Consider the following 22,596-nt stretch of genomic DNA (forward strand, 5'->3'; position numbering starts at 1 on the left):
GTCCTGCTAATGGGTACCCTGGATGGTGAATGAGGACTGGACAGCATGGGCTGATTCAAAGTACACACTGACCTGTTTAGAAGCTAAAATCCTAACTTGTCCTGAAACTTTTACTTCAAAAGTTTTTTAAAATGTTGAAAAATTAAGAAAAAAAATTGCAAAGGGCATGTCTTTGAGTGCTATGTGCTATCCACCTGTATTTGGGGACCCCAGCTCCCCTGTGCCCAAGGCCCCCTCCCAGGTCTTATGGTCAATGCCTGCCTGGCTTGGCTGTGGCAAGGAGGTGCTGGGAGGCAGGTGGACCCCAGGGGATTGTGGGGAAGAAGCTGTGCCACCAGTGAGGGACAGTGAGCCCGAGCCCCACAGCCCTCCAGCTGGGCAGGAACTCGCAGGCCAACCCCAGCACCTCTGCTCTTGCAGCCCTTGTCCCTTGGGCTTCTCTCTTCTTTGCATTTGGGATTCAGGCCAGCTGAGGTCTCACACAGGCTGTTCTCCAGGACTGAGTTGGCCTCAAGTCCTTCACCTGGGGAAGGGCCCTGAGAGAGGATCTGACTACTTTCTTGGAGGGGATTCTGTGCCAACCCACCCACCCTCTGTGCCTCATCTGGGCCTTGGCAGCCACCCAAGCAAGACTGGCACCTTGATCTTTCTTCCCAGAAGATGAGACCGTCTCTGAGCAGGGACCCCCTGCCCCCCACCTCCATGCCTGCTGGAACACCCTGCCTTGTTCCCCTCTGCAGTTGAGCAGAGGGGATGAAACCATTCCAGAGGTGTCCGTGTGACTGTGCATATGGATAAATGCAACCAGAGAGTAGAGTGCACAAACATTTATTTACAAAAAATTCAAGTTACATATGATACAGGTTTTTTACACACAGTAGTTTAAACAGAATTATCTTACCTATTTTTACTACCAGAAGGTAAATAAAAACATTTAAATTTTTTTTTTTGCTATTTTTGTACAAAGAACAGATCATGCACATTTTTTCCTTCAGTTTTAAATCTTTTGCTAAGTGCAAATACTAGATTCCTCTCTCCAGTTTTAAGGCAAATAGATTGGGACAGTGGCCAGGAAGTCTCTTGCCCCCAGGAAGCAACCCCGTGCCCCAGAGGGTAAGGTGTCAGCTGCATTGAAAATGCCCGTTTGATGCGACAGGGGCTGATTCTTGAGCTCTGGCCCCAGCATGGGTGCAACTCTCTCACCTTCCCCGTCTGCCTGGACACTGAGGTGCCTGGAGAGCTGAGGTGGTCACTCTTGGACGTTTGGTTCTGGTGCTAGTCTGCAGCCCGGCTCGGGGAGCATGATGTGGAACCAGATGCCCTTGACGGGGATGCAGCAGTTCCCTCTCCTGAAGCAAAGTGTGGCCACAGAAGCTTGAACTCATCTCCAAGGGGACATTACTGGCTTTGGCCATAGGCAGAATGTCATTCTGATCCCCCGCTCTCTCTCTCTAGTTTGGGCACCACCTGCACTGCACTGCACTGACTGTCCTTGCAGCTGCCACAGAAATGGCCAGTTTCCTCATCCTGTCTCAGCCTTAGCCCCTTGATGGAGCTATGTGGTGGGGGCACACAGCTGGAAACAGGCTCACAGCCTACAGGGACAGCTCGAGAGGCCCCAGAGGGGCAGTGCCAGGGCTTCCTCCCATCTGTGGGCTGTGTGCTGCCTTCTCTACTCCAGGGGAGGTGCAGAGAACATGAGTTTGTGTCTAAGGTACTTAGAGGATCCTGTCACTGTGGTGAGCAGCCCACCTTTCCAAGGCACTGTCATTCAGGATAGAAGTAAGTTCAGGCAGCTCACTGGGAGGCTCCAGAGCCACCTCCCCATGTGCCCCACCCCATGTCCAGGTGACCAACTGTCTTCAAAACTTTCATCCTGAGCAAAGGCAGAAAGAATGTATCAAGTAGACCTGAATCCTTCAAAGACACCTGAGAAGCTGATGGCAGCAAGCGAGTGGTGGCACTGCTTGCTCTCAGGGCTTTCCATCCCCGAACTCTGTGTGCTTTGTACCTCCTGGAACCCCACAGCCACATGACAAAGACAAGGATGGCCAATACAGGATAAGAAAGAGATGTCTGCTGTCAGGAGGGCTCAATCTCAGCTTTGCAGTCAGAAGCTTTGGGCCTCTGCTTGGCAAGTGGGCCGGAGCCTTGGCAGGACCCCACACAGAGGCCCAGAGCTGACTCAACCCCAGAGAAGGGCAGCTGTCCCTGTGCCTGGTACCAGCACCTCACCCTCTACCAGCCTCCATCACTGACTACTGAGAGAACACAGAAGAGGGAGAGAGGTCGGCTGTGACAATACACGGCTCCGCAGGGTCATCTACACCCCAGGGAAGCCCCCAAAAACACCTTAGAGGGAAAGCTGTTCATCACCTGCTGGGTGTTTGTGATGTCTCCTAGAACTGGGCTGTCTGGGTGGCCTCTATGGTGGCTAATGGAAAAGGATTTTGTTTGGTTAGTGTCAGGACTGTTCAACCTTGGTAGCCACCTGGTGCAGAGTGGCCAATTTCAGCCTGACTTTCCAGAGAATGAGAAAAAGATAGCAGGCCATGGAAAATTCTTCAGTTCAAAATATGTGAACAGGAGGAAATGCTCAGATAAACAAAACCAAACCCACAGTGCGGGACAGTTCTCTGTGGTTGCCTGACCTGAGAGGGCCTTGGAAGGGAGGGAGGGAGGGAGGGGGAAAGGGCCTGAAGGGGCACTGTGGGAACACTGGGTTCTGGACTGGGAGGGACAGCATTTTGCCTCTCATGGCACCGCAGCAATGTCCAAGGGGCTGTGACCCACAGCCCCCACTATCTTTTCACTGGGACCAACTATGAACCTCTGTGAGGGGCAGGCAGCCCCAGACACAGGACTCTTGGGAGTCTCAAGGGAGATGATCACAGCTGCCTTGTGCCCCAGGACTTGGCTCCCAGGTGAAGCACAAGTGCATAGGACAGCAGGGGACCCATATCCCTGAACTGTGGATATGCCATGGCATGGGCACAACAGCCACTCTTGAAGGGCCTTAGTGAGGGTGGCCATGCAGATGTCTCAGTTCTCTTCCAATGCCACTATTTGCTGCTTCATTTTTATTATGGACCTGACTACACTGTGGCCAAACGGGTCTGCAAAGTTCTTAATTGTGTGGGATTCTCTTAGGAACAGGACAAATGAGCTCCACCTGTCTCCTCCTGCAGGGGCTTGAGTGACAGAGTAGAGCCAGAGCCCCTGTGCTGGTTGCCAAAATGGCAGAACTAGCGAGGAGACTGACCAGCAAGAGCCAGGCCAGTTCCCTTACAGGCACCCAGAGGGCACCAGACTTTGAGAAGCAGTGACTCTTCCCAAGGGAGGAGTACAAGGTAAACCAGCCCACCCTCAAAAGCTGACTCACCACCCCTACTTAGAGGGTGAAGGTGGAGCCTGGCCTGGGGCAGGGGGTTCTCTGCCCTATACCCCCCACTGGCACAGGTTCAGTGGGGCTGGCCAGGACTCCAGCTGTCAGAAGCGATGCCGTGGCTGGGGGCCAAAGTGCATGGGCAGATTGTGCTCCAGGGGCACATGCACAGGACCGAAGTCATAGTTGACCCGCACATTAGGCAAAGGGGGCACATAAGGTGCTGGGACAGGGCCCATGTTGAGAGGGAAGTTGTTAAACACAGGCCGGACAGGTGGCAGGGGGAAGGGCGGGTGCACAAAGGCATAGGGTGGCATCTGTGGTGGGTGCAGGTTCTGTGGGACAGGCCGCGGGAGGGCTTCCATCCTCTGTACCTTCTCAGGGGGCTTCTCCAGCGGAGGCCCAATGCGTTTGAAGGTGTTCTCTGAAAGGAAGTAGGGTTCAATTGAGGAGAGCAGGTTGGATCAACTCTGCTGGACTCTCGCTTGGGATCAGGGCTGTACCTGCTAACTCTGGGGCCCACCAGAGCTGAGCAGCCAAGGGGCAGCTAGATATAGCTGGCAGTGCTTTGAGGGTTGACCTCTGACCCTCAGCACACTCTTTCTCTCTACAAGGCAGCTAGCTCAAGTGCCAAACATGAAATACCTATAGCCCAATTGTCAGTACCAGGAGCCAAGGACAAACTGTATTTCCCAAGAGTGTCACACTCTGTGGTGTTTCCTAGAGAATGGCACATTCATCCATCTCAGTACAGGTTGGGGTAGTCCCCAAGCGAGAGCGAGACTCTCCTTGAGAGCTAGAGCCTCGAGGAGCTACCACCTCCTTAGTGAGGCCTGGCTTCTGTTTGTATGAGGAGTTCAAATCTGACCTTAGGATTTCCTCACCATTAAGAGATGCCAAAACTGTATCCAAGGCTTCGATGACCTGGATGGTGGCCCCTCAGAGTCGGAGTTTCCCTCCCCCTGGTGGCCCTAGGTGCTCTGCTCCACCATCCCGAGTGTGCCTGGCGTGGGGCTGTGGCTGGGGAAAGCACTTGCCTCCATTCTTTCTTTTCTGCTCCTCCTCAGCCTCCTTCTGGATTTCCTCGATTAGCTTCTCATCATCTTCCTGGAGTAAAAGCAAAAGGCAGAGTGAGTTTGCAGGTCCTAGAAGTGTGAGGCCCATGGGGAGAGGGAGGCTGGCTTGCTGCTGGACAGTACTGGGATGAGGCCAGACTCTGCCAGTGACCAGCGGCGTTTTGAGCTGCACACAACTTCTTCCCATTCCCAAGCATCTCTGTTGTTCATCAACCAGGGGTGTCCCCATAGGGAAGCCTATGGGAAAGGCTGGGTGGGGGTTTGTCCCAGCAGGCAGCTGCTTGAGATTGGGCCCAAGAAATTTCAGGTCCCTAGTCTGAACCACGTACAACAGGCCTTTGTGCAGAGCACAGATAGTCCTGCCCTTTCCCTGAGCTGAGCTGGGGTGCAGCCCTGCTGGTCCAAGCTGGCCTTTTACTTCCAGCTTCCTGCAGAACTCTGGCATGGGCTGGGTGGCAGAGAAAGGGGGTGGAGGCACAGCAGTGAGAGGGTAATTCTGCCACAGACTTCGCTGTTTTCCCTTCCAAAACTCAACACTTAGTGGCTGGGTTTGTGCCACATGTAGCTCCCACATCTCTACTTGCCAGCAGGTATCATGGAGGAAGAATTGGGCTGCTGCTCTATCTAGGACATACCTCCCCGCCCTATAAGGCCTGCTTTGTGAGACGGTGCTGGGCCAACCTGCTGCCCTGAGTTAGAGAGAGGCTTTCTAGTTCACGGTGGGTCCAAAAGAACATTCCCTGGGTTTAAAAAATCCCAGGAAGATGGGGCCCTTCTTTCCTGGCCCAGCTAAATTCCAAATATCTTAAGTGTTAGGGTTTCCTCTCTGAAGTGGGCTGTCGTGAGGACTGAGTGGGTGGTGCATGTATAGGTCTCAGCAAAGAGAAGCCTCATCACTAAGGGGCGGAAGAACTAAAAAAATACAGATTTTAGAAACTTGAAATGTTTCAAGAAAAACAAATGGAAACCAGATTGGAAGATGCCCCCAATGTTTGTCTCTCAGTGGCATCTATCTATCTATCTATCTATCTATCTATCTATCTATCTATCTATCTATTTATGGGGGAAACTATAACTGCCTTTTTAAAAAGCATGTCTGTTTATTGAACTCAATACCTTTATTTATTTATTTTTTATGTGGTGCTGAGGAGTGAGCCCAGGCCTTCGCACGTGCTAGGCGAGCGCTCTACTGCTGAGCCATAATCCCAACCCCTATAATTACTTAAAAAAAAAAAAAAATATATATATATATATAACTTTTTTACTTGTAGATGAACCCAATATCTTTATTTTTTTATGTGGTGCTGAGAATTGAACCTAGTGCCTTACATGTACTAGGCAAGCGCTCTACCACTGAGCCATGACCCCAGCCCTACAATTGCTTTTAATACCAGAATGTTGGAAATACCGAGCCTTTTGTAATTCTGCAATTCTACCTCATATTTCCACAGAGTTTCAAAATCTCAGTAGCTTCGTTATTGTTCAAGTAAGATAGGTGTCCTGACTCTGGCCACATATTCATATTAGTACCACATTATCACACCTCAAAATTACTTCTATCCTGCACCTAAATGTAGTTGAGCCCATCAGTCCTGGGACACCTAAGGCCTTTGATGGCACAAGAAGGTACCTTAGGGGGTGGGGCTGTGGCTCAGCGGTGGAGCTTGGAGCACTTGCCTCTCAAGTGAGTAGCGCTGGGTTCGATCCTCAACACCACATAAAAATAAATAAATAAAATAAAGGTATTGTGTCCATATACAACTAAAATTCAAAATAAAAAAGGAGGCACCTTAGAAATCATCCATTTCAATTTGCTGAGGGCACAGAAATGAGGTCCCAGAGAAAAATAGTTGCTCAAAGTTAGGGTGAAAGTTAGGTGGTGAACTGGGACAAAGATTATCTCTTCCATCCACAGTGTCATTCAAATAGTTTTCTTAGAGATAATCTGCAGTTATCTTGAGATTCCTTTGTTCCCATTGCTTATGTGAGCTGAAAGTCAGGGGGACGTTCATTCCTTCACTAGACCTGTGTTTGGAGCCCTCTGTGCACCAGGTACTGTCCTAGACACTTTGAGGACATAAGAGAGGCAGCTGTGCTCCCTCCCCTCGTGGAGCCAAGGTCTGTGCTGTGACCAGTTTTAGCTGGCATCCTGCATGGGTCTGGTCAGTGCTGGGTAAATTCACAGCAGTGAAGACTCTTATGACACACGAGTCAGGAGGAATAGAGCATGAGGTACTGGAGAGAATTCCCCTTTGGCAGGCCGCTGAGGGTGAGCATGTGGGTGCCGTACTCATTTCTATCATGAGGCTTTCTGTGGCAGGTTCCCAGCCTCCTGGATAAATCCTAGCTGAGAGCACCTCTGGGAAGGCTGAGGCTCTGGCACAGGCGGGTACAAGCCAAGTTTCTCCCAGTTCTGACAGCTTCAGTAGGACAGTGCAGAGGTTCATTGCGGGCAGAGTCCCGGCTTGCCTCTAGAGTTCTTCCGAGGTGTGGCCTCAGAGTCCACAGGAATGAAACACCCTGCCCCCTACTGCCTTTCTCCATTCCTTCCAGAGTTCTGAGCAAGCTTTTGATTTGGCAAGGGGCCTGGAGACCACTTGCCTCAATCCTTGTCTTGGGAATCTGGCAGTGCCTGTAGCATCTAAAAACAGTCTGTATTTCACTAAAAAGTTCTGGTGTTCAACATGACTTTACCATAATTTGTGAGTCAACTGTCAGTGGATTAGGTGTCTCAGATTTCAACTTTCTCCAAATGGTTTGAGTCACAGGATGCTGTGTTTAGCAATTTGAATTGAAGAAAAAAAAAATTTTTTTTTAAAAAAGAAAAAATACTGACACTTCAGCCAGATTGCTTGACTTAAGGGAAGACACTCTGCTTTTACTTGGTGTGTAAGATTCTTTCATAAGCAGTTCCCCTTCAGCACTTAAAGTTCCTCAAGTCAAGAGCAAAGACAGACTACACTGTATACTTACAAATGGCAAATTTTATCTTATATTGGTTAAAAAAAAAAAAAAAAGGGAGAAGACTGGGTTCAGATAGATTTTGGCCACTCATCATAGCCCTCCTTGGGTATGGGCTAGCTGACAGATGGCAACTGAGTCTCTTCTGGAGGATAGTTCCCTCGGGAGACATTCCAGTCATGATGGGCATGGGGGGGGGGCAAAGTGGGAAAGCGTTTGGCCTGGTGCAAATCTAGGACACCCCTGAGAAGCTGGAAACGTGGAACAATAGGAGGAAAGATGACGACTGAGAGGCCTAACCCCTTTCTTCCCCCTGGACTGAGTTATATACAGGAAACTAGGGCTGAAGTTGCTCAGCCAAAAGGTGAGCAATGGGGGCTCATGCTCTGTGCCACTGAAAGTGACACTGGCTTCTGTACAGCGAGGCCATGGTGAGCGTGATGGACAGGAACACCTATATGACTTTGGAGCTCCAGGTCTGGGTTCAGGGACCAGCCCCACTCTCACTACCTAACGTGGAGGCTGGACATTCTAAAACAGGCTTGTTTTAAGAGGCCCTTCACCTCTCACAGAGTGCCAAGTACAGCGGCAGTAACATCGAGAGTGCTTGTGCAGCCCTGCTCCAAATGTCTCACAACCTCTCTGCTAGCAAAGCATTATGAACTCATCCCACCTTACAGATCAGAATTCTAGGCAGTCCAGACCCAATGCCTAAGCTCTTGACCACAGGAATTGCTGGTTTCTGAATCATAGCCTCTGGGGAAGGAGACCCCAGGCACTACCTTTTTGCCAAAATACCATAGGGTTCTTTCTCCTCAGGATGGGCATAATTCTGTGGCCTCCACTAAATACCAGAAGTGGCAGAAACAAACAAAGCAAGACACAGCTTCAGAAGCTCAGCAGCAGGAAAAGAAAGAAAAGGGGCCTTGCTCCTTGATATCCTCACAAATAATTCTGATGTTCTTTGGCTTGCCACCCATGGCGAATATGCCACTCCTTAAGATGTCCCAAGTCAATGGTTCTGACAGATTTCTTTGGCATGTGGCCTTTGGATAATAGCCAGCAGAGCCCTCTTGCCCATAGTGGAGCAGGGAATAGGAGAGCCCCACAAGCCTCATTTGAGTTGAGCTAGAAACCTGAGTTGCAGACAAGAGTCCACCACTGTCACCTCTGACCTGTAATGTTCATGACCATTGATTTCAGCCTATCCCCAGGTCGGCAAATAACACTTGAAGGCTTCCTTGCCTGAGACATTTCTCATGAGGTGAACCCCTGAATGCCAGAGGGTCCCAAGAAAATTTTCTCTGCCAAAAAAAAAAAAAAAAAAAACAGGGGTGGAATTTATTCACTAAAAAAGGTCATTACAGGTCTGGGTTTGTGGCTCAGTGGTGGAGTGTTCATCTAGCAGTGTGAAGCCCTGGTTCGATCCTCAGCACCACATAAAAATTAATAAAATAAAGGTATTGTGTCCAACTACAATAAATAGACAGACAAATAAATAAGAGCTACATCCCAGCCCCTTCCAGTATACTTATTTATTTTAGAATTTACTGATTTTTTTTTAGTTATATATGATACTATATCTTCTAGTATACTTTAAATAATAACTAGATTATGTATAATACTTAATAAAATGTAAAAGCTGAGGCTGGGGTTGTGGCTCAGTGGTAAAGCACTTGCCTCACATGTGTGAGGCACTGGGTTCGATTCTCAGCACTGCATATATATAAGTGAATAAAATAAAGGTCCATCAACAACTAAAAAAAAATGTTTTTTTTTTTAAATGTAAAAGCCACGAAAATAGTTGCTATTCTGAATTATTTGGGTAATAGTAAGAAAAACAAGTCTGTATCTTCAATACAGAAAATATTTGCAAGTTCAAAGCCAGTCTAAAAAACAGTATGGACCTGTCTTAAAGGGCTGGGGATGTGGCTCAGTGTTAGAGCACCCACCCCTGGGTTCAATCTCAGGTACCAACAAAACAAAACAAGAACAAAACCTTCAAATCCAAACCAAACCAACAACAACCCCTGAAACCAAAACCAAATCCACTTAAATTTCATTCTGGAAGACCATGCTCTGCACCTGCTAAGCTGCATGAAAGCAAAAGTTCATACACAAGAGTCTAGAAGGGATTTCACAAGAGGACGCTAAGGTTCAGAGGTGCACAGACCTGTTAAAATCAGTGGGGACTGGGCAGGAGGTCTGAGCTTACATGCCCTAGATAAAAACTTTTCCCCTGCTTTTCTTTTGTGGTATTGGGGATTGAGCTCAGGGGTGCTGAGTTACATCCCCAGTTCTTTTTCCTCTTATTATTTTTAAAATACATATATATATATATATATATTTAGTTGTAGTAGGAACAATGCCTTTACTTTATTTTTATGTGGTGCTGAAAATCGAACCCAGCGCCTCACATATGCTAGGTGAGTGCTCTACTGCTGAGCCACAACCCTATCCCCCTTTTCTCTTATTTTTGAGATAGGATTTTGCTAAGTTCTTGAAGCTGACCTCAATTTTGAGATCTTCTTGCCTCAGCCAATCAAATTGTTAGGATTAAAGATCTACACCATTGTGCCTGGCTTTTGGTAAAAAATTTCAAATAGATCCACCAAATGGTTCTTTTCTGAGGCCGATATGAGAGGGAGCAGATGGTGGTAAGTGATTAAGGTGTCCCAATAAAGACAGGGTCTTTTGTCAAAAGACTGGGTGTGACAACACATTAGGCTTGGGTGGCAGTGAAACCACGTATGTAGTGCTCCTATTAATATACACCCATGGCCATCTTAGAAGAACTCTTGGATCTCAAGGAATCCCAATGAGGACTGGGAGAGAAGTGTCTGAATTACTCCATGGTGACCAAAGCAGAAAGTGGAGTGAAATCTTGTCTATTCAGCAGATCTGGAAGAGTACTTTACATAAAGAAATGAGGACTGCATCTTAACAGGGAAGAGGGTTTATTTCCTTCCCTTGAATTCCTCTGAGCTCAGCAGGATACAGAAAAGTGCTGGGCCTGACACAGAAGGCCCTGGCAGGCCTGCTTCACGTGCAAGTGGGGTGAGTGGGGAGGGGAGAAGGCAGAGGCCCAGCTGCTCCAGAAATTTGCAGGAAGTGAGGAAGAAATCTTCAGAGAGGTTTTAATTAAAAATAGAAAACCAAACCAAACCAACCAAACACACACCTTTCCCTTGTCTCTCAACAGAAAAGTCCCATAGCTCTGTTCACACAGCAAGGTCTGAACAGGAGAAAATGCAGGAAGAGAAACTGCAAGTGGCTGAAGGGGAAAGAGAATATTTTTACAGATCAGATATTAACAATAACCACCAGATACAACTGATGGTTCCCAAGATTGACATTGAGCACTGGCACACAGCTGTTCTTGCCAAAGCCTTTCAAAAGTCCTTAAAAAAAAAAAAAAAAAAAAAATATATATATATATATGTTTTCAATGGACCTTTATTTTTATCTATATGTGGTGCTGAGAATCCAACCCAGGGCCTCACACTTGCTAGGCAAGCGCTCTACCACTGAGCTACAACACCAGCCTTTCAAAAGTCCTTTTGAGCCTTTCTTTTCCAACACTTCTGGTCACCAGGGCGGACCACCGGCCTGCTTGCTCACCAGCCTCCTGTGACCACAGGGAAGGATGCAACACCTCTTCCTTTAACTTTATCTTCCCTAATGGTGACCCAGGATTGCACACTGCTTCTTCCCCTCTGATTCTGGGAGTGGGTTGGGACTGAGATCCAGGTCAGGTGTGGCCACAGCTGTTGTTAATAAACTTGCAATGACTTCATGAAAGGCTTCCAAAGAGCCAAGATTTAGTTTCAAATTATTCTCAGATCGGCTGCAGATCCCTCAGCAACAGCAGACCCTAACCCCCACCCCCAGCTGTCTCCCTGCAACAGGAAATGGTGGGGGAGGAGGAGATTCAGGCCTGGAAAGATCAGCTCTGAGAAGCACATGCTGTGCAGCTGGACTGGACAGCATGAGCTGGACAACATGCTGGACTTCACAGGCTCCAGGCTGGCTGCTGGCTACTATAGCAGCCTCCTTGTGTCAAAAGAGGCCTAGCACCCAAATACCTTTCTGTCCAGAGCACCTCCTCCAAAAGGACCTGGAGGCCGGGTGGAATGTGGCCATGTTTTGATTCTCTTCAGGGTCAACTGCTCAGGCTGGGGCCTGCTGGGATTTGCTGAAGACAAACTGCACAAATACACATGCTCAAAACACTGTTCTGCTTTCATAAAGTCCTTCAAGAATATCAAAACTCAATCTGGGATGTGGTCAAAGGTGGAGGATCTACAGGCCCCTCTGCAACTTACTCAGTGGAGTTGTTGTCCAGCGAGGGTCCTCTGTAAGGCCTAAGGACCCTGTGGGCACTTCTCAGCCATCTCCTGCATTTGTGGAAGGAGCTCCTTGGGTTCATGACCTGAACATCATTTTCCCCAACTGCAAAATGGGAAACTGGTGCTCCTGGACCCCACGCCAATTCAGAGATGATACTCGCTCCTTCTATTTTTTTTTAAATGGAAACAATGCTATTTAGAACAGTGACTAGAAATAAAAAGTCAAGGGTGATAGGTAACATGTGGGCTCATTTACCCATTTTTCTTTTGGAAAAAATAAACTTAAAGAAAAAGAAAAAAAGAGAAAGGAAAGAAGGAAGGAAATAAACTAAAAATGTTAAGAAAAAATGTTGAAATCAAAAATTAGTTTCCAACCTAGAGTTTAGAATACTTTTCCTTGTTGGATTTCTACCTTTTTTTTTTTTTTAAATCAATGCTCTTAACTATGCCTCTTCCTCCATTGATCCTGTGGCATTATATCCCTTGCTTAGCATGGGTGGGGCCCAGGTTTGATCCTCAGCACCACATAAAAATAAAGGTACTGTGTTGTGTCCATCTACACCTAAAAAATAAACATTATAAAAAAAAAAAAAAGAAGGCAGGCCTGGGGACAGATGCTGAGCTATTGGTTACTGGCTTCAATCTCTAGCAGGTTTCCTCATTTGTGAGACTGAGAGGACCCATCTGCCTTAGAGCAACATATGACACATGAGTAACAGGGTCAATCTACTGCTAGTCTGGGGAAAATGAGTCTACCTCTTAGGCTTGGAGGTAATGCCACGAACTTGTGAGCTGGCTATAAAAGCCTCAGAGTTTTATTACAACAGACTTCAAACTTTCATGTTAAAAAACAAAAAAGTTGTTGAAAACAATTCTTTGTGGTTTGTTGTACCCCAAACTCAAGACAAACACGGACTTTGTTTTTTATTTAGAGAATATGCTATCATGAATTCTGCTATACTTCAGAATAATGTTCTTCTGAACATGGCTCCTAACATGACACAGGGATACAGTTCCTTTAGTTGCCACGGATATGGCCAAGAAGAGTCAAGGTATTGGGGTAGAGTAACGGTAATGTCCAGGATAACGCTCCCATTTGTTCCTCTATGTGCTGAGGCTTGGTGTTGCATTCTATCCCTGATCCAGAAAGCTGTGGCTGTATTTGCTTCTGGTTTTCCCCATTCCTAAAGAAAACAGCCTGTTTTTATAAGACTCATGTTTTTGGCTCATGTTTGATAACAAACATATAAAGCTATTGTTTATCATATGAGCCATTAGTGTGATGTTAGCCAGGCTCAAGAAATGTCTGATCATTTAGGATGAGAATTTCACTTTTCTCCAAATCATGAAGGGACAACTCCCTTGCTGATGACGAGAGATCCTTTCTGGCCCCATTGACTAATGAGGCCAGAGAACAGGCACACAGGACAGGGAAAGCTTTGTTTTACTGCTCTTCTGAATGGCTTTGTGTTCTCAGAAGCCCCAGCAGATGCTGGGGTGGAATTTAATTGGTCTCCTGGTGAGAATTAAGGAAACCAGGCTGATCTCTGTTTTGATGGGAACAGGACAAATGGAACAAAATCCCTGGCTATGGTGAGCAGAGGAAATTGGAGGAATTTGTATTTACTTGACCTTCCTCTCAAACTTCATTTGAACATCTACAGAACTTTCTTCAGGCAAATGACTATTTGACAAGAAAACAGAGAGTAGTTGCATGCTGCAGCAGCCACAGAATGCAGCTGAAAGACGAATTTACAATCAAGTCCATGCCTGGGTATGGGGAGAGAGGGGTGCAGATGAAGAACCAGGACAAGAGGAATCGGTGCAGAGAGAAACAGGCCACGATGCTAAACACCTGCCCTCATGTGGCAACATGCACTCTGCTTTTTACTTCTGAAAATAAAATTAAGGTTAGGGTCTGGGAGCTTCAGCTGAAGAAAAAGGACCCTATTTCTTCATGAAGTTCTGGAGAGATGGTGAAGGGAGTTGGTAGAATGGCTAGGCTCCAGGAACCTGCCACAAAGGGCCCTGTGCATTATCTGATGAGCACTTCCCACTATGGGCCATGCCTCCCCCCTCCAAATCAGCCAACGGAAGACTGTTCTTCCTGTGCAGAGGCCTCTCTTTCTTCCATGTACTTCCTTGATGACAGAAAGGCAGGCTCATGGAGGGTATCACTGGTTCATGAGCTACAAGATCAATGATTCCTAAAATAGGACATTCCCCATATGGTTTCTAGGAGGACTCACTGTAGTGGCTCTGAGAATGATGTATTTGTTGAACATGGGCAGAGATCAGCCTCTAGGCTGCCCTGCCCTTGGGGTAGACCAGAGAGGTCTGCTATGACCATCACTCTGCGGCCAGCCTCTGACCCTGGCATCTTCTCTTGTAGGAATGCTAGAGAGGTACACACTAGAGATACAGATCTTTTCTTTGGCTTAGAAAGTGGTGGCCTGAATAGTATTTTCAAGATAGTTGGATAAGTGGTCAATTTTAAAAACCAGGGGATTTCACCTTAAAACATACGAGAACTGAGTAGTCTCACCTGGTACAAGTGTATGGGCCCACTGTCCTGCTCATACCATGAGGGGTTCCACAGCCCTCAGTTCTTGTTATACCTGCCCCATGGCAGCTTGGTCTGTGCATGCTATTCATTTTCAATGTGTCAATCTTCCTATGTTTTTCTCCCCCGTGTTTTAAAATATACATGAAACATTATTTTTTGTATTATTCTAATATAAACATATAAAATAAAACATATCACCTATTTTTTGGTATGTTTAAATGTGTTTTTAAATTTACACCACTTTGCTAGGTCAAGGAATAGACATTAACCTTTCTTTCTTACCTTTTTTTTGGGTACCAGGAATTGAACCCAGGGGCTCTCAACCACTGAGCCACATCCCCAGCCCATTTTATATTTTATTTTGAGACAGGATCTTGCTAAGTTGCTGAGGCTGGTTTTGAACTTGTGATCTTCCTGCTTTAGGCTCCCAAGGCAATGACATTATGGACATGTGCCACCACATCCAGCTGACGTTAACATTTCTGATCTGGTTAGATGCAGTGGCACATGCCTGTAGTCCAGTTACTTTGGAGGCTGACACAGGATTGTAATTCTAGGCCAGCCTGGGCAACATAGGGAGACTCAAATGACAACAAAAACAACAACAAAAACCCCTTCTGATCTATATACTCTTCTGCCCCATATGCCAGTTATACTCCTAACCACAGTGTCTGAGGTACCATCTCCCCATGTCTATTTTTAGGTTTCATGTTCTTTCCAGTTAAATTAATCCTTATTAATATAGAGATATTCATTAACTTCTTTTATTTAAAAAATTTTATTTTTTAGGTGTAGTTGGACACAATGCCATTTATTTATTTATTTATATGTGGTGCTGAGGATCGAACCCAGGGCCTTGCATGTGCTAGGTGAGCGCTCTACTGCTAAGCCACAACCCCAGCCCCTTCAATGACTTCTTATTGAATCATTTTATTCTCTATAGATCAAGAATATTTATCTGTATCAATATAAGTGTAACCAGTATTTCCCCTAGTTTTCCATTTATATATATTTTTAAATATATATATATTTAGTTGTAGGTGGACACAATACCTTTATTTTACTTATTTGTTTCTATGTGGTGCTGAGGATTGAACCCAGGGCCTCACATATGCTAGGCGAGTGCTCTATTGCTGAGCCATCGCCCCAGCCCCCATTTATCTTTATCATTGTTTACTGTGTCTTACCAAAGAGAATTTACATTTTCTTAGTGGCCCTGATATAATGCTAAGAAGGATCTTCCCTGCTCCAAGATTACAAAAGTCATCTCCTTTGTTTCCTTGGGGTATTTTCCCAGTGATTAGCCAAGTGCCCCACAAAAACTCTCAAATATGCCCTCTCTATATAACAGTATCCAGTGTGATCTTGAAAACATAACACCCTGTAATGCCCTGCAGTTACCATCACTGCATTCAGACCCTCAACAGGGCTTTGGGATGGTCCTTTCTACTTCCCACAGCTCAGCACCGGTAAGCCATATCTGCCTTCTTACTGTTCCCCAAACACACTCAATTTGTTTGATTTCCCCAGTGGCCTTGCTCTTCTTAACAGGTTTTACTGCAAATGCTGACCTCAGAAATAACTGCCTGCATTCTTCCATTTGAAATGGCTGCTTACTCTAGCTCCTGTCATTCCTCACTAGCTCATTCTGATTCTTCTGAATGAATAGTACTAAATTCAGTTTAGTACTAACTTCATGGAATAGTCCAGTTTTATAATGTATTTGAATATAAACTGCATGAGGATGGGGGCTTTCTGTTCAGACCAGTTCTGGAACAACTCCCAGTTAAGAATGAACAAATGGGGCTGGGGATGTGGCTCAAGCGCTAGCACGCTCGCCTGGCATGCGTGCGGCCCGGGTTTGATCCTCAGCACCTCATAAGTGCTAGACAAGTGCTCAACCACTGAGCTACAACCCCAGCCCACCAATCATTTTTTTTTTGGGGGAAAAAAAAATCCTACTTGAGATATGATTTCCATAAGATTTTTAAGTGACTCTGGAGAGAAATTATCTCTCTTTAATACCACATGCCTGGGCTGGGGATGTGGCTCAAGCGGTAGCGCACTCGCCTGGCATGCGTGCGGCCCGGGTTCGATCCTCAGCACCACATACCAACAAAGATGTTGTGTCCGCCGAGAACTAGAAAATAAATATTAAAAATTCTCTCTCTCTCTCCTCTCTCACTCTCTCTTTAAAAAAAAACAAAAAAAAAACACATGCCTGCTCTGAGGACTATGACACCCAGGCCACCTTTGCTTTCCCCAGGGAAAGCTGAGAGGATCCATCTGTCACCAGGCCTGTTTTCTATGGGCCTTAATGCACTTGCTGATATGTTCCCCATGTTGGTGGGGACCCCCCTGATATGTTATCACCTTTTGGTAGAACAAGTCTTTGCACTTATCACATTACCTGATTGTGCGTGTTTTTAGTTTAATATGATTCTAAAAACAATCGTTTAATTAAGTAAATATTAAAAGAACAAAGCATATTTCTCCATATGTTTAGGTCTCTTCATGTCCTTCAATATAGTTTTATAGTTTTCCTCATACTGCTTATCCACATTCAATTCTAGGATATTTTATGATTTGTAATTCTACTGAAAATGGTATTGGGTATATTTTATATTTAGTCATCTTCCTACTGCTTTCTAATTGATTATTTTCTCTTTTCCAATTTTAAAATGATGACTTTGCCTTTCTTTACATATGAGTAATTAAAATAGCGTCTGACACACTAGTGAGTGTTAATCAGGATTAGCCATGACCTTTTCTAGCATCTATACCATCTATTTTATTGTTAGTCAAGTGTTCTGATTAGCAGTTGTAGAACAAATCAATGATAATCTTATACTTGACTTTATTAGGAATATTTCTATATATTTTACCACTAAATATGTGCTTACAACTATTCTGAAATATGGGGTTAAAGAATCATATCAATAATACCTTTTTAAAAATCTTAAATCAAAATAGATATGATTTTTGAAATTATCTTTTTGCCATCTAAGGGTTATTAATATTAAACCATCCTGTGTTTCTGGACTATACTTGGATCATTCTCTCTCTCTTTTTTTTTTTTTTTTACAGTGTAGGGGATTGAATCCAGGGGTGCTTTACCACTGAGCTACACGCCCCAGCCTTTTATTTATTTATTTTTTAACTTTTCCAACATACTTTATTTTCAAGACAATAAATCAACATTTAAGTCACTGGAATGAATGGTAGCAAAAGAAACCCTTCAAACTGGCCTACTACTTTGGACTTATGAAGGAGAAAAATATTAAGGTACTAAAAGCCTTTTATTTTTAGGAACTGGATCTCATTAAGTTGCTAGGGCTGGTCTCAAAATTTTGATCTTTCTGCCTCCCAAGTCACTAGAATTACAGGTATGCAACACTGTTCCAAGCTCCCTTTTTCCATGCTCTGGAATACTTCAGATAGCACAGGAAAAAAGCTTATTCCCTAAAGGAGCCAAAGAATTTGCCCACCAAAACTGTATGAAAATGCTTATTCTCTTTTCTTTTTCTTTCTTTCTTTTTTTTTTTGAGATGGGGTATTGCTGGGTTGCCCAGGTTGATCTTGAACTTGTGAGTTCAAGTGGTCCTTCTGCCTCATCTCCTGAGTAGTTGTGACTACAGGCCTGGGTGACCACTCTTGGCTTACTTTCTGATGAGCAGCTTTTGATTACTTTCTCATTTTCCCCCCTGTAGTTACTGTTCCATGTAATTTCCTGTATCTTCTCATGAGTAAGAATTTGTCATGTTTTCATTACAGGAATGTATGGCTCTTCCCCCCCATGTGGAAATAGGCAGTTGTGCATCTACTCACAGTGGGGTCGGTCCAGAGGGAACATCTTGAACACTCTTGGCAAGGGGCTCCTGGCGAACGAGGATGCTGGCAGAAATGGTCATATCCATTGATAGACACTCGACAGAGGTAGCACATTTGGGCACCACAGCGGCAAGACATGCGGTTGCAGCCTTCTGATTTGATGAGGCCAGTTCCACATTTGTGGCATTTTCTAATGCGGGCGGCAGTCATTTTTTCTTCACTGAAAAAAGAAAACATGATTGGAGCTAGCCAGGAAGATGAAAAGAAAATTATTATGGCCATTAAGTATTTATCTCTTTCTATGTGTACTGATTGCTTGTGGCGTATGGTGACATTCAAAGAGTGAAAAGAGCCTAATATTCTGATGTCTGAGAACTGAGTTCAAAGATAATCAACTGTCTAACCTTGGGTATATTAGGTATATTTCCCAACTGTCTGGAGACTTGGTTTGGTACTGGGGATTGAACCCAGGGGCACTTAACCACCGAGTCACATCCCCAGTTTTTTTTTTTTTAAATATATATATATCTTTAGTTGTAGATGGACACAATGCCTTTATTTTTTTTATGTAGTGTTGATGATCGAACCCAGGGCGCCTCACACATGCTAGGCAAGTGCTCTACCACTGAGCCACAACCCCAGCCCCCAAGTCCTTTTTATTTTAGGACAGTTGCTTAAGGCCTGCTTAAGTTGCTGAGACTGGCTTTGAACTTGTGATCCACATGCCTCAGTATTCCAAGTTACTGGGATGATAGGTTCATGCCACTACACCCAGCAGTTTCCTCATTTTTGAACTGGGAAAACACAACTTTCTCACGGTGTTTTGAGGATTACAGGTAAGATATAAAGCCCCTGACACACAGAATTTAGAAAAATAACTTCTGTTGGTTTCAAGAATCCCGAAGACTTAAAATGGAGACAAAAATCTCAAGGTCTTCCTAAATTACATGACAATTAAGAGTTAGCGAGACCAAAACATAGTTGCACACCCTAAAATTCTGAACACTTGTCTTAGCGGTGGCAGAGGGAATGTCTGCCAGTCTAACTTCTGAGCTGGCAGAGTCATCCTCCCACATCACAGTCCTACACTTCCAGACTCCCTTGCAGCAAGGACACGACATACATACGACTCAATCCTGGCTGACGGAGAGCTTCCAGGGAGGCTAGCTGTCTCCAGAATCATCTGACTGATGTGGAGGGTGGACAAGTCAAAATGACAAATTGCTGTTTGTCAAGAGCTGCATGCTGTGCTAGGTGCTTCCACAATGCACTGTTTCCAATTATAAAACGATATGTTCCAGGCTGGGGTTATGGCTCAGTGGTATAGCGCTGCCTACCACGTGTGAGGTGCTGGGTAAGATCCTCAGCATCACACAAAAATAAATAAATAAAATAAAGGTACTGTGTCCATTACAACTTAGGTACAGTATTTTTATGGGTTTCACTATTAATCCTAATATTCTCTATGTGTTCACTACCTGTTCATACACTGTGCTACCAACATCCTTTTTTTTTTTTTTTTGCTATGTTGTTCACGCTGGCCACAAACTCTTGGGCTTAAGTAATCCTTCTGCCTAAGCGTCCCGAGTGCGTGGGACTATGGGCACACCTGTATTACTGGGCTAAGCTTCTTTTAGTTTTCTGTTTGTGGTATCCTTTCGCTTTCTGAGCACATGCCTATTTATCTATCTATTTATTTATTTATGGTGCTGAGCATTGAACCCAGTGCCTAATATGTGCTAGACAAGTGTTCCACCACTGACCTACAACTCCAGCCCTCTGAGCATGTTTAAGACAGTAGATTTTAGATATTTGTCTAGTCAGGGCTGGGCTTGCAGCTAGAGCACTTGCCTAGCATGTGTGAGGCACTGGGTTCAATCCTCAGCATCACATAAAACTAACTAAATAAAACAAAGGTACTGTTGTCCATCTACAACTTCAAAAAAAATTTTTTTTGGTCTAATAAATCCAATGTCTGTGTATCCTTAGGGGCGATTTCTGTCCAGTGCTCTTTCCTGTGAATGGGTGAAACTTTCCTGTTTCTTTGTATGCCTGTTAAATTACTGTTGAAACTGGGTATTTTGAATATTATAATGTGGAAATTCTGGAAATCACATTGCTTCCTGCAGGGTTTGCGATTTAGTAACTTTTCCTACTTTTGCCATACTGGGGCTAAACCAAGGGGTGCTCTTGTGACTGAGCTACAGCCCCAGCACTTCTGTTTATTTTGAGACAGGGTATTGCTAAATTGCTGAGGATGCCCTTGAACTTCTCCTGCTTCAGCCTCCCAAGTCACTGGGATTACAGGCATGTGTCACTGTATCTGGCTTGAGAATCTTGATTCCTTCTGCTCTTACCTCCCACATCTATCAGCTACCAAGTCTTACCGACTTACTTCTTAAATTTCTTAAACCCATCCTCTCTTACACAATACTGCCATCCTAATCTGGGGCTATGTAATGGAATGGGTTGGAACTACTGCAGTGGCTTCTAAATGTTCTCCTTAACCCTAGTCTTATTTTCCTTAAAGCTATTTGCCACACAGCCATCAAACCAATGACTCTGGCCATGTTGTTTGCTTGCTTGAAAGCATTTAATAGTGGACCAAGCAGACACTTTGTGGCTTTGGCTGTGTGTACAATATTTTTATGGGTTTCACAATATTAACGTGAGAAGCACAGTACCTCTTATGAAATATTCTCACCCAAACATATTGAATATGAACCTAATCAAGTCTTTAATCTAAATTCTAATTTACAGAAAATACAGAGGACAGAAGAACAAGCTAAATGACACCTGAAAAAGTAGTCAACATTAGAAGGTATTTTACAAGTCAATGGTCATTGTTCTTCATAAGTCAATGGCATGATAAACATTGTGTTGAGGAGAGATTATACCCTTATTATAAAAGAAATTCAAGAGAAATGATTACCCATGCAATGAGCAGACCTTGTTTTGAATCCTGATGTGACTAAATCAATTGTGGAACATGTGGTAAAGCTATTCTGAGACAACTGGGAGAGCTGTAAACTTGGTTATGAGATATTATCAAAGACTTATTGTCAATTTTGTTAATGATTATAATAAATTATTAATGTGATTTGCTATGTAAGGGGAAAAAAGTAAGCATGTAGGGATAAAATGACATACTGCCAAGGAATTGGATTTGCTTGAAAATACTATAGCAGTTTAAAAATAAGGAAGAAAAAAAAAAGGAAATGAAGCAAAAGGGGCAAAATAATGATAACTGTTGTACTATTATTTCTATCATGAATTCTTAACAATTTTCCTAAGAAAAGTAATATGAAAAAACAAACCAACCAACCAACAACCCCCCCAAACAAAAACAAACACTGACAGAATGCAGACCTGTCATGTTTTTTTTATTATTGACAGGTTGAGGTTCTTAGTCTGATTCTTGAGGCTGGGTGCTTAATTTAAAAAAGTTTATTTAGCACACAGTTCTAGAGATTCAAAAGCATTGATGGTGGCATCTGTTCAGCTATGGTGAGGGCCTTGTGGTGGATGATATCACAATGGCAGGAGCATTTGCAGAAGAGAGCACATGGTGAAACAGGAAGCCAGACTTGTTTATTTTTTTATTTTTGGGGTACCAGGGATGGAATTCAGTGTTTTGCATGTATTGGACATATGCTCTATCACTACATCCCCAGCACCCCATGGCAGTTTCTTTCTTTTTTTTAAAAAATATATTTATGTTTTTTAAGTTGTAGCCAGACACAAACTTTATTTTATTTATATATTTTTATGTGGTGCTGAGGATTAAACCCAGTGCCTTGCCTATGCTAGATGAGAGCTCTACCTACCTTCTCTCATCAATGGGGTAAGGGCTATATGGTAAGGAAAGGCAAGCTGAAGATCCCAAAGCACCCCTTCTCTAAATACTAGATTTCCATAGAAAAAAAAATTTTTTTTTTAGATTGGTGGCACCATCAAAGACTTTAAAGTGCAGTGCAAGCCTGTAATCCCAGTGACTCAAGAGGCTGAAGCAGAAGGAATGTAATTCTAAGCCAGCCTGGGCAACTCAGTGGGACCACTTCAAAAAAGAAAAAGAATGATTGATGGAGCTCAGTAAAGTGCCTCTGGGTTGTTGAATCCATAGTTTAAAAAAAAAAAAAAAAAGGCTGTGTTTTTGATTCTCCCCAGACCTCTTTTTGGTCTACACAAAGAATAGTGTTAAGCCTCATCACGTGCTAACTAATCTCAGCCGCTGCTGCAGATGCCACTTCTTACCCTTGGCAAATAAACATAGCTCTTGGTAACTGGTACATAGGTACTGATCTGGAAAACACTTTATATTTTCTGTCCAGTGGCAGAGAACATTAGCAGCTGACAAGAATATTTTCATCTGTCTTCCACCAGGACTCTATACTGGTCTACTCCTTGAATGACACTTACATAGAACCT

At 44.3% G+C, this 22,596-nt stretch overlaps 1 protein-coding gene across 6 annotated transcripts in view; it reads right to left on the bottom strand.

Annotated features, from left to right (window-relative positions):
* Positions 1–823: 823 nt before the first annotated feature.
* The window catches only part of RNF216 (ring finger protein 216), a 133,061-nt gene continuing 111,288 nt past the window's right edge, over positions 824–22,596 (bottom strand). For all 6 annotated transcript variants that reach the window (XM_081298702.1, XM_081298701.1, XM_081298700.1 and 3 more), the window contains 3 exons: positions 18,166–18,388; positions 4,423–4,492; positions 824–3,809 (listed from right to left, as the gene is read on the bottom strand). In XM_081298702.1, coding sequence (XP_081154828.1) covers positions 3,490–3,809; positions 4,423–4,492; positions 18,166–18,388 — 613 coding nt within the window. In that variant the 3' untranslated portion in view covers positions 824–3,489. The remainder of the gene's footprint in view (positions 3,810–4,422; positions 4,493–18,165; positions 18,389–22,596) is intronic.

The sequence above is a fragment of the Spermophilus citellus genome, assembly GCF_964194105.1.
Source record: "Spermophilus citellus genome assembly, chromosome: 6".
Classification (NCBI taxonomy): Eukaryota; Metazoa; Chordata; class Mammalia; order Rodentia; family Sciuridae; genus Spermophilus; species Spermophilus citellus.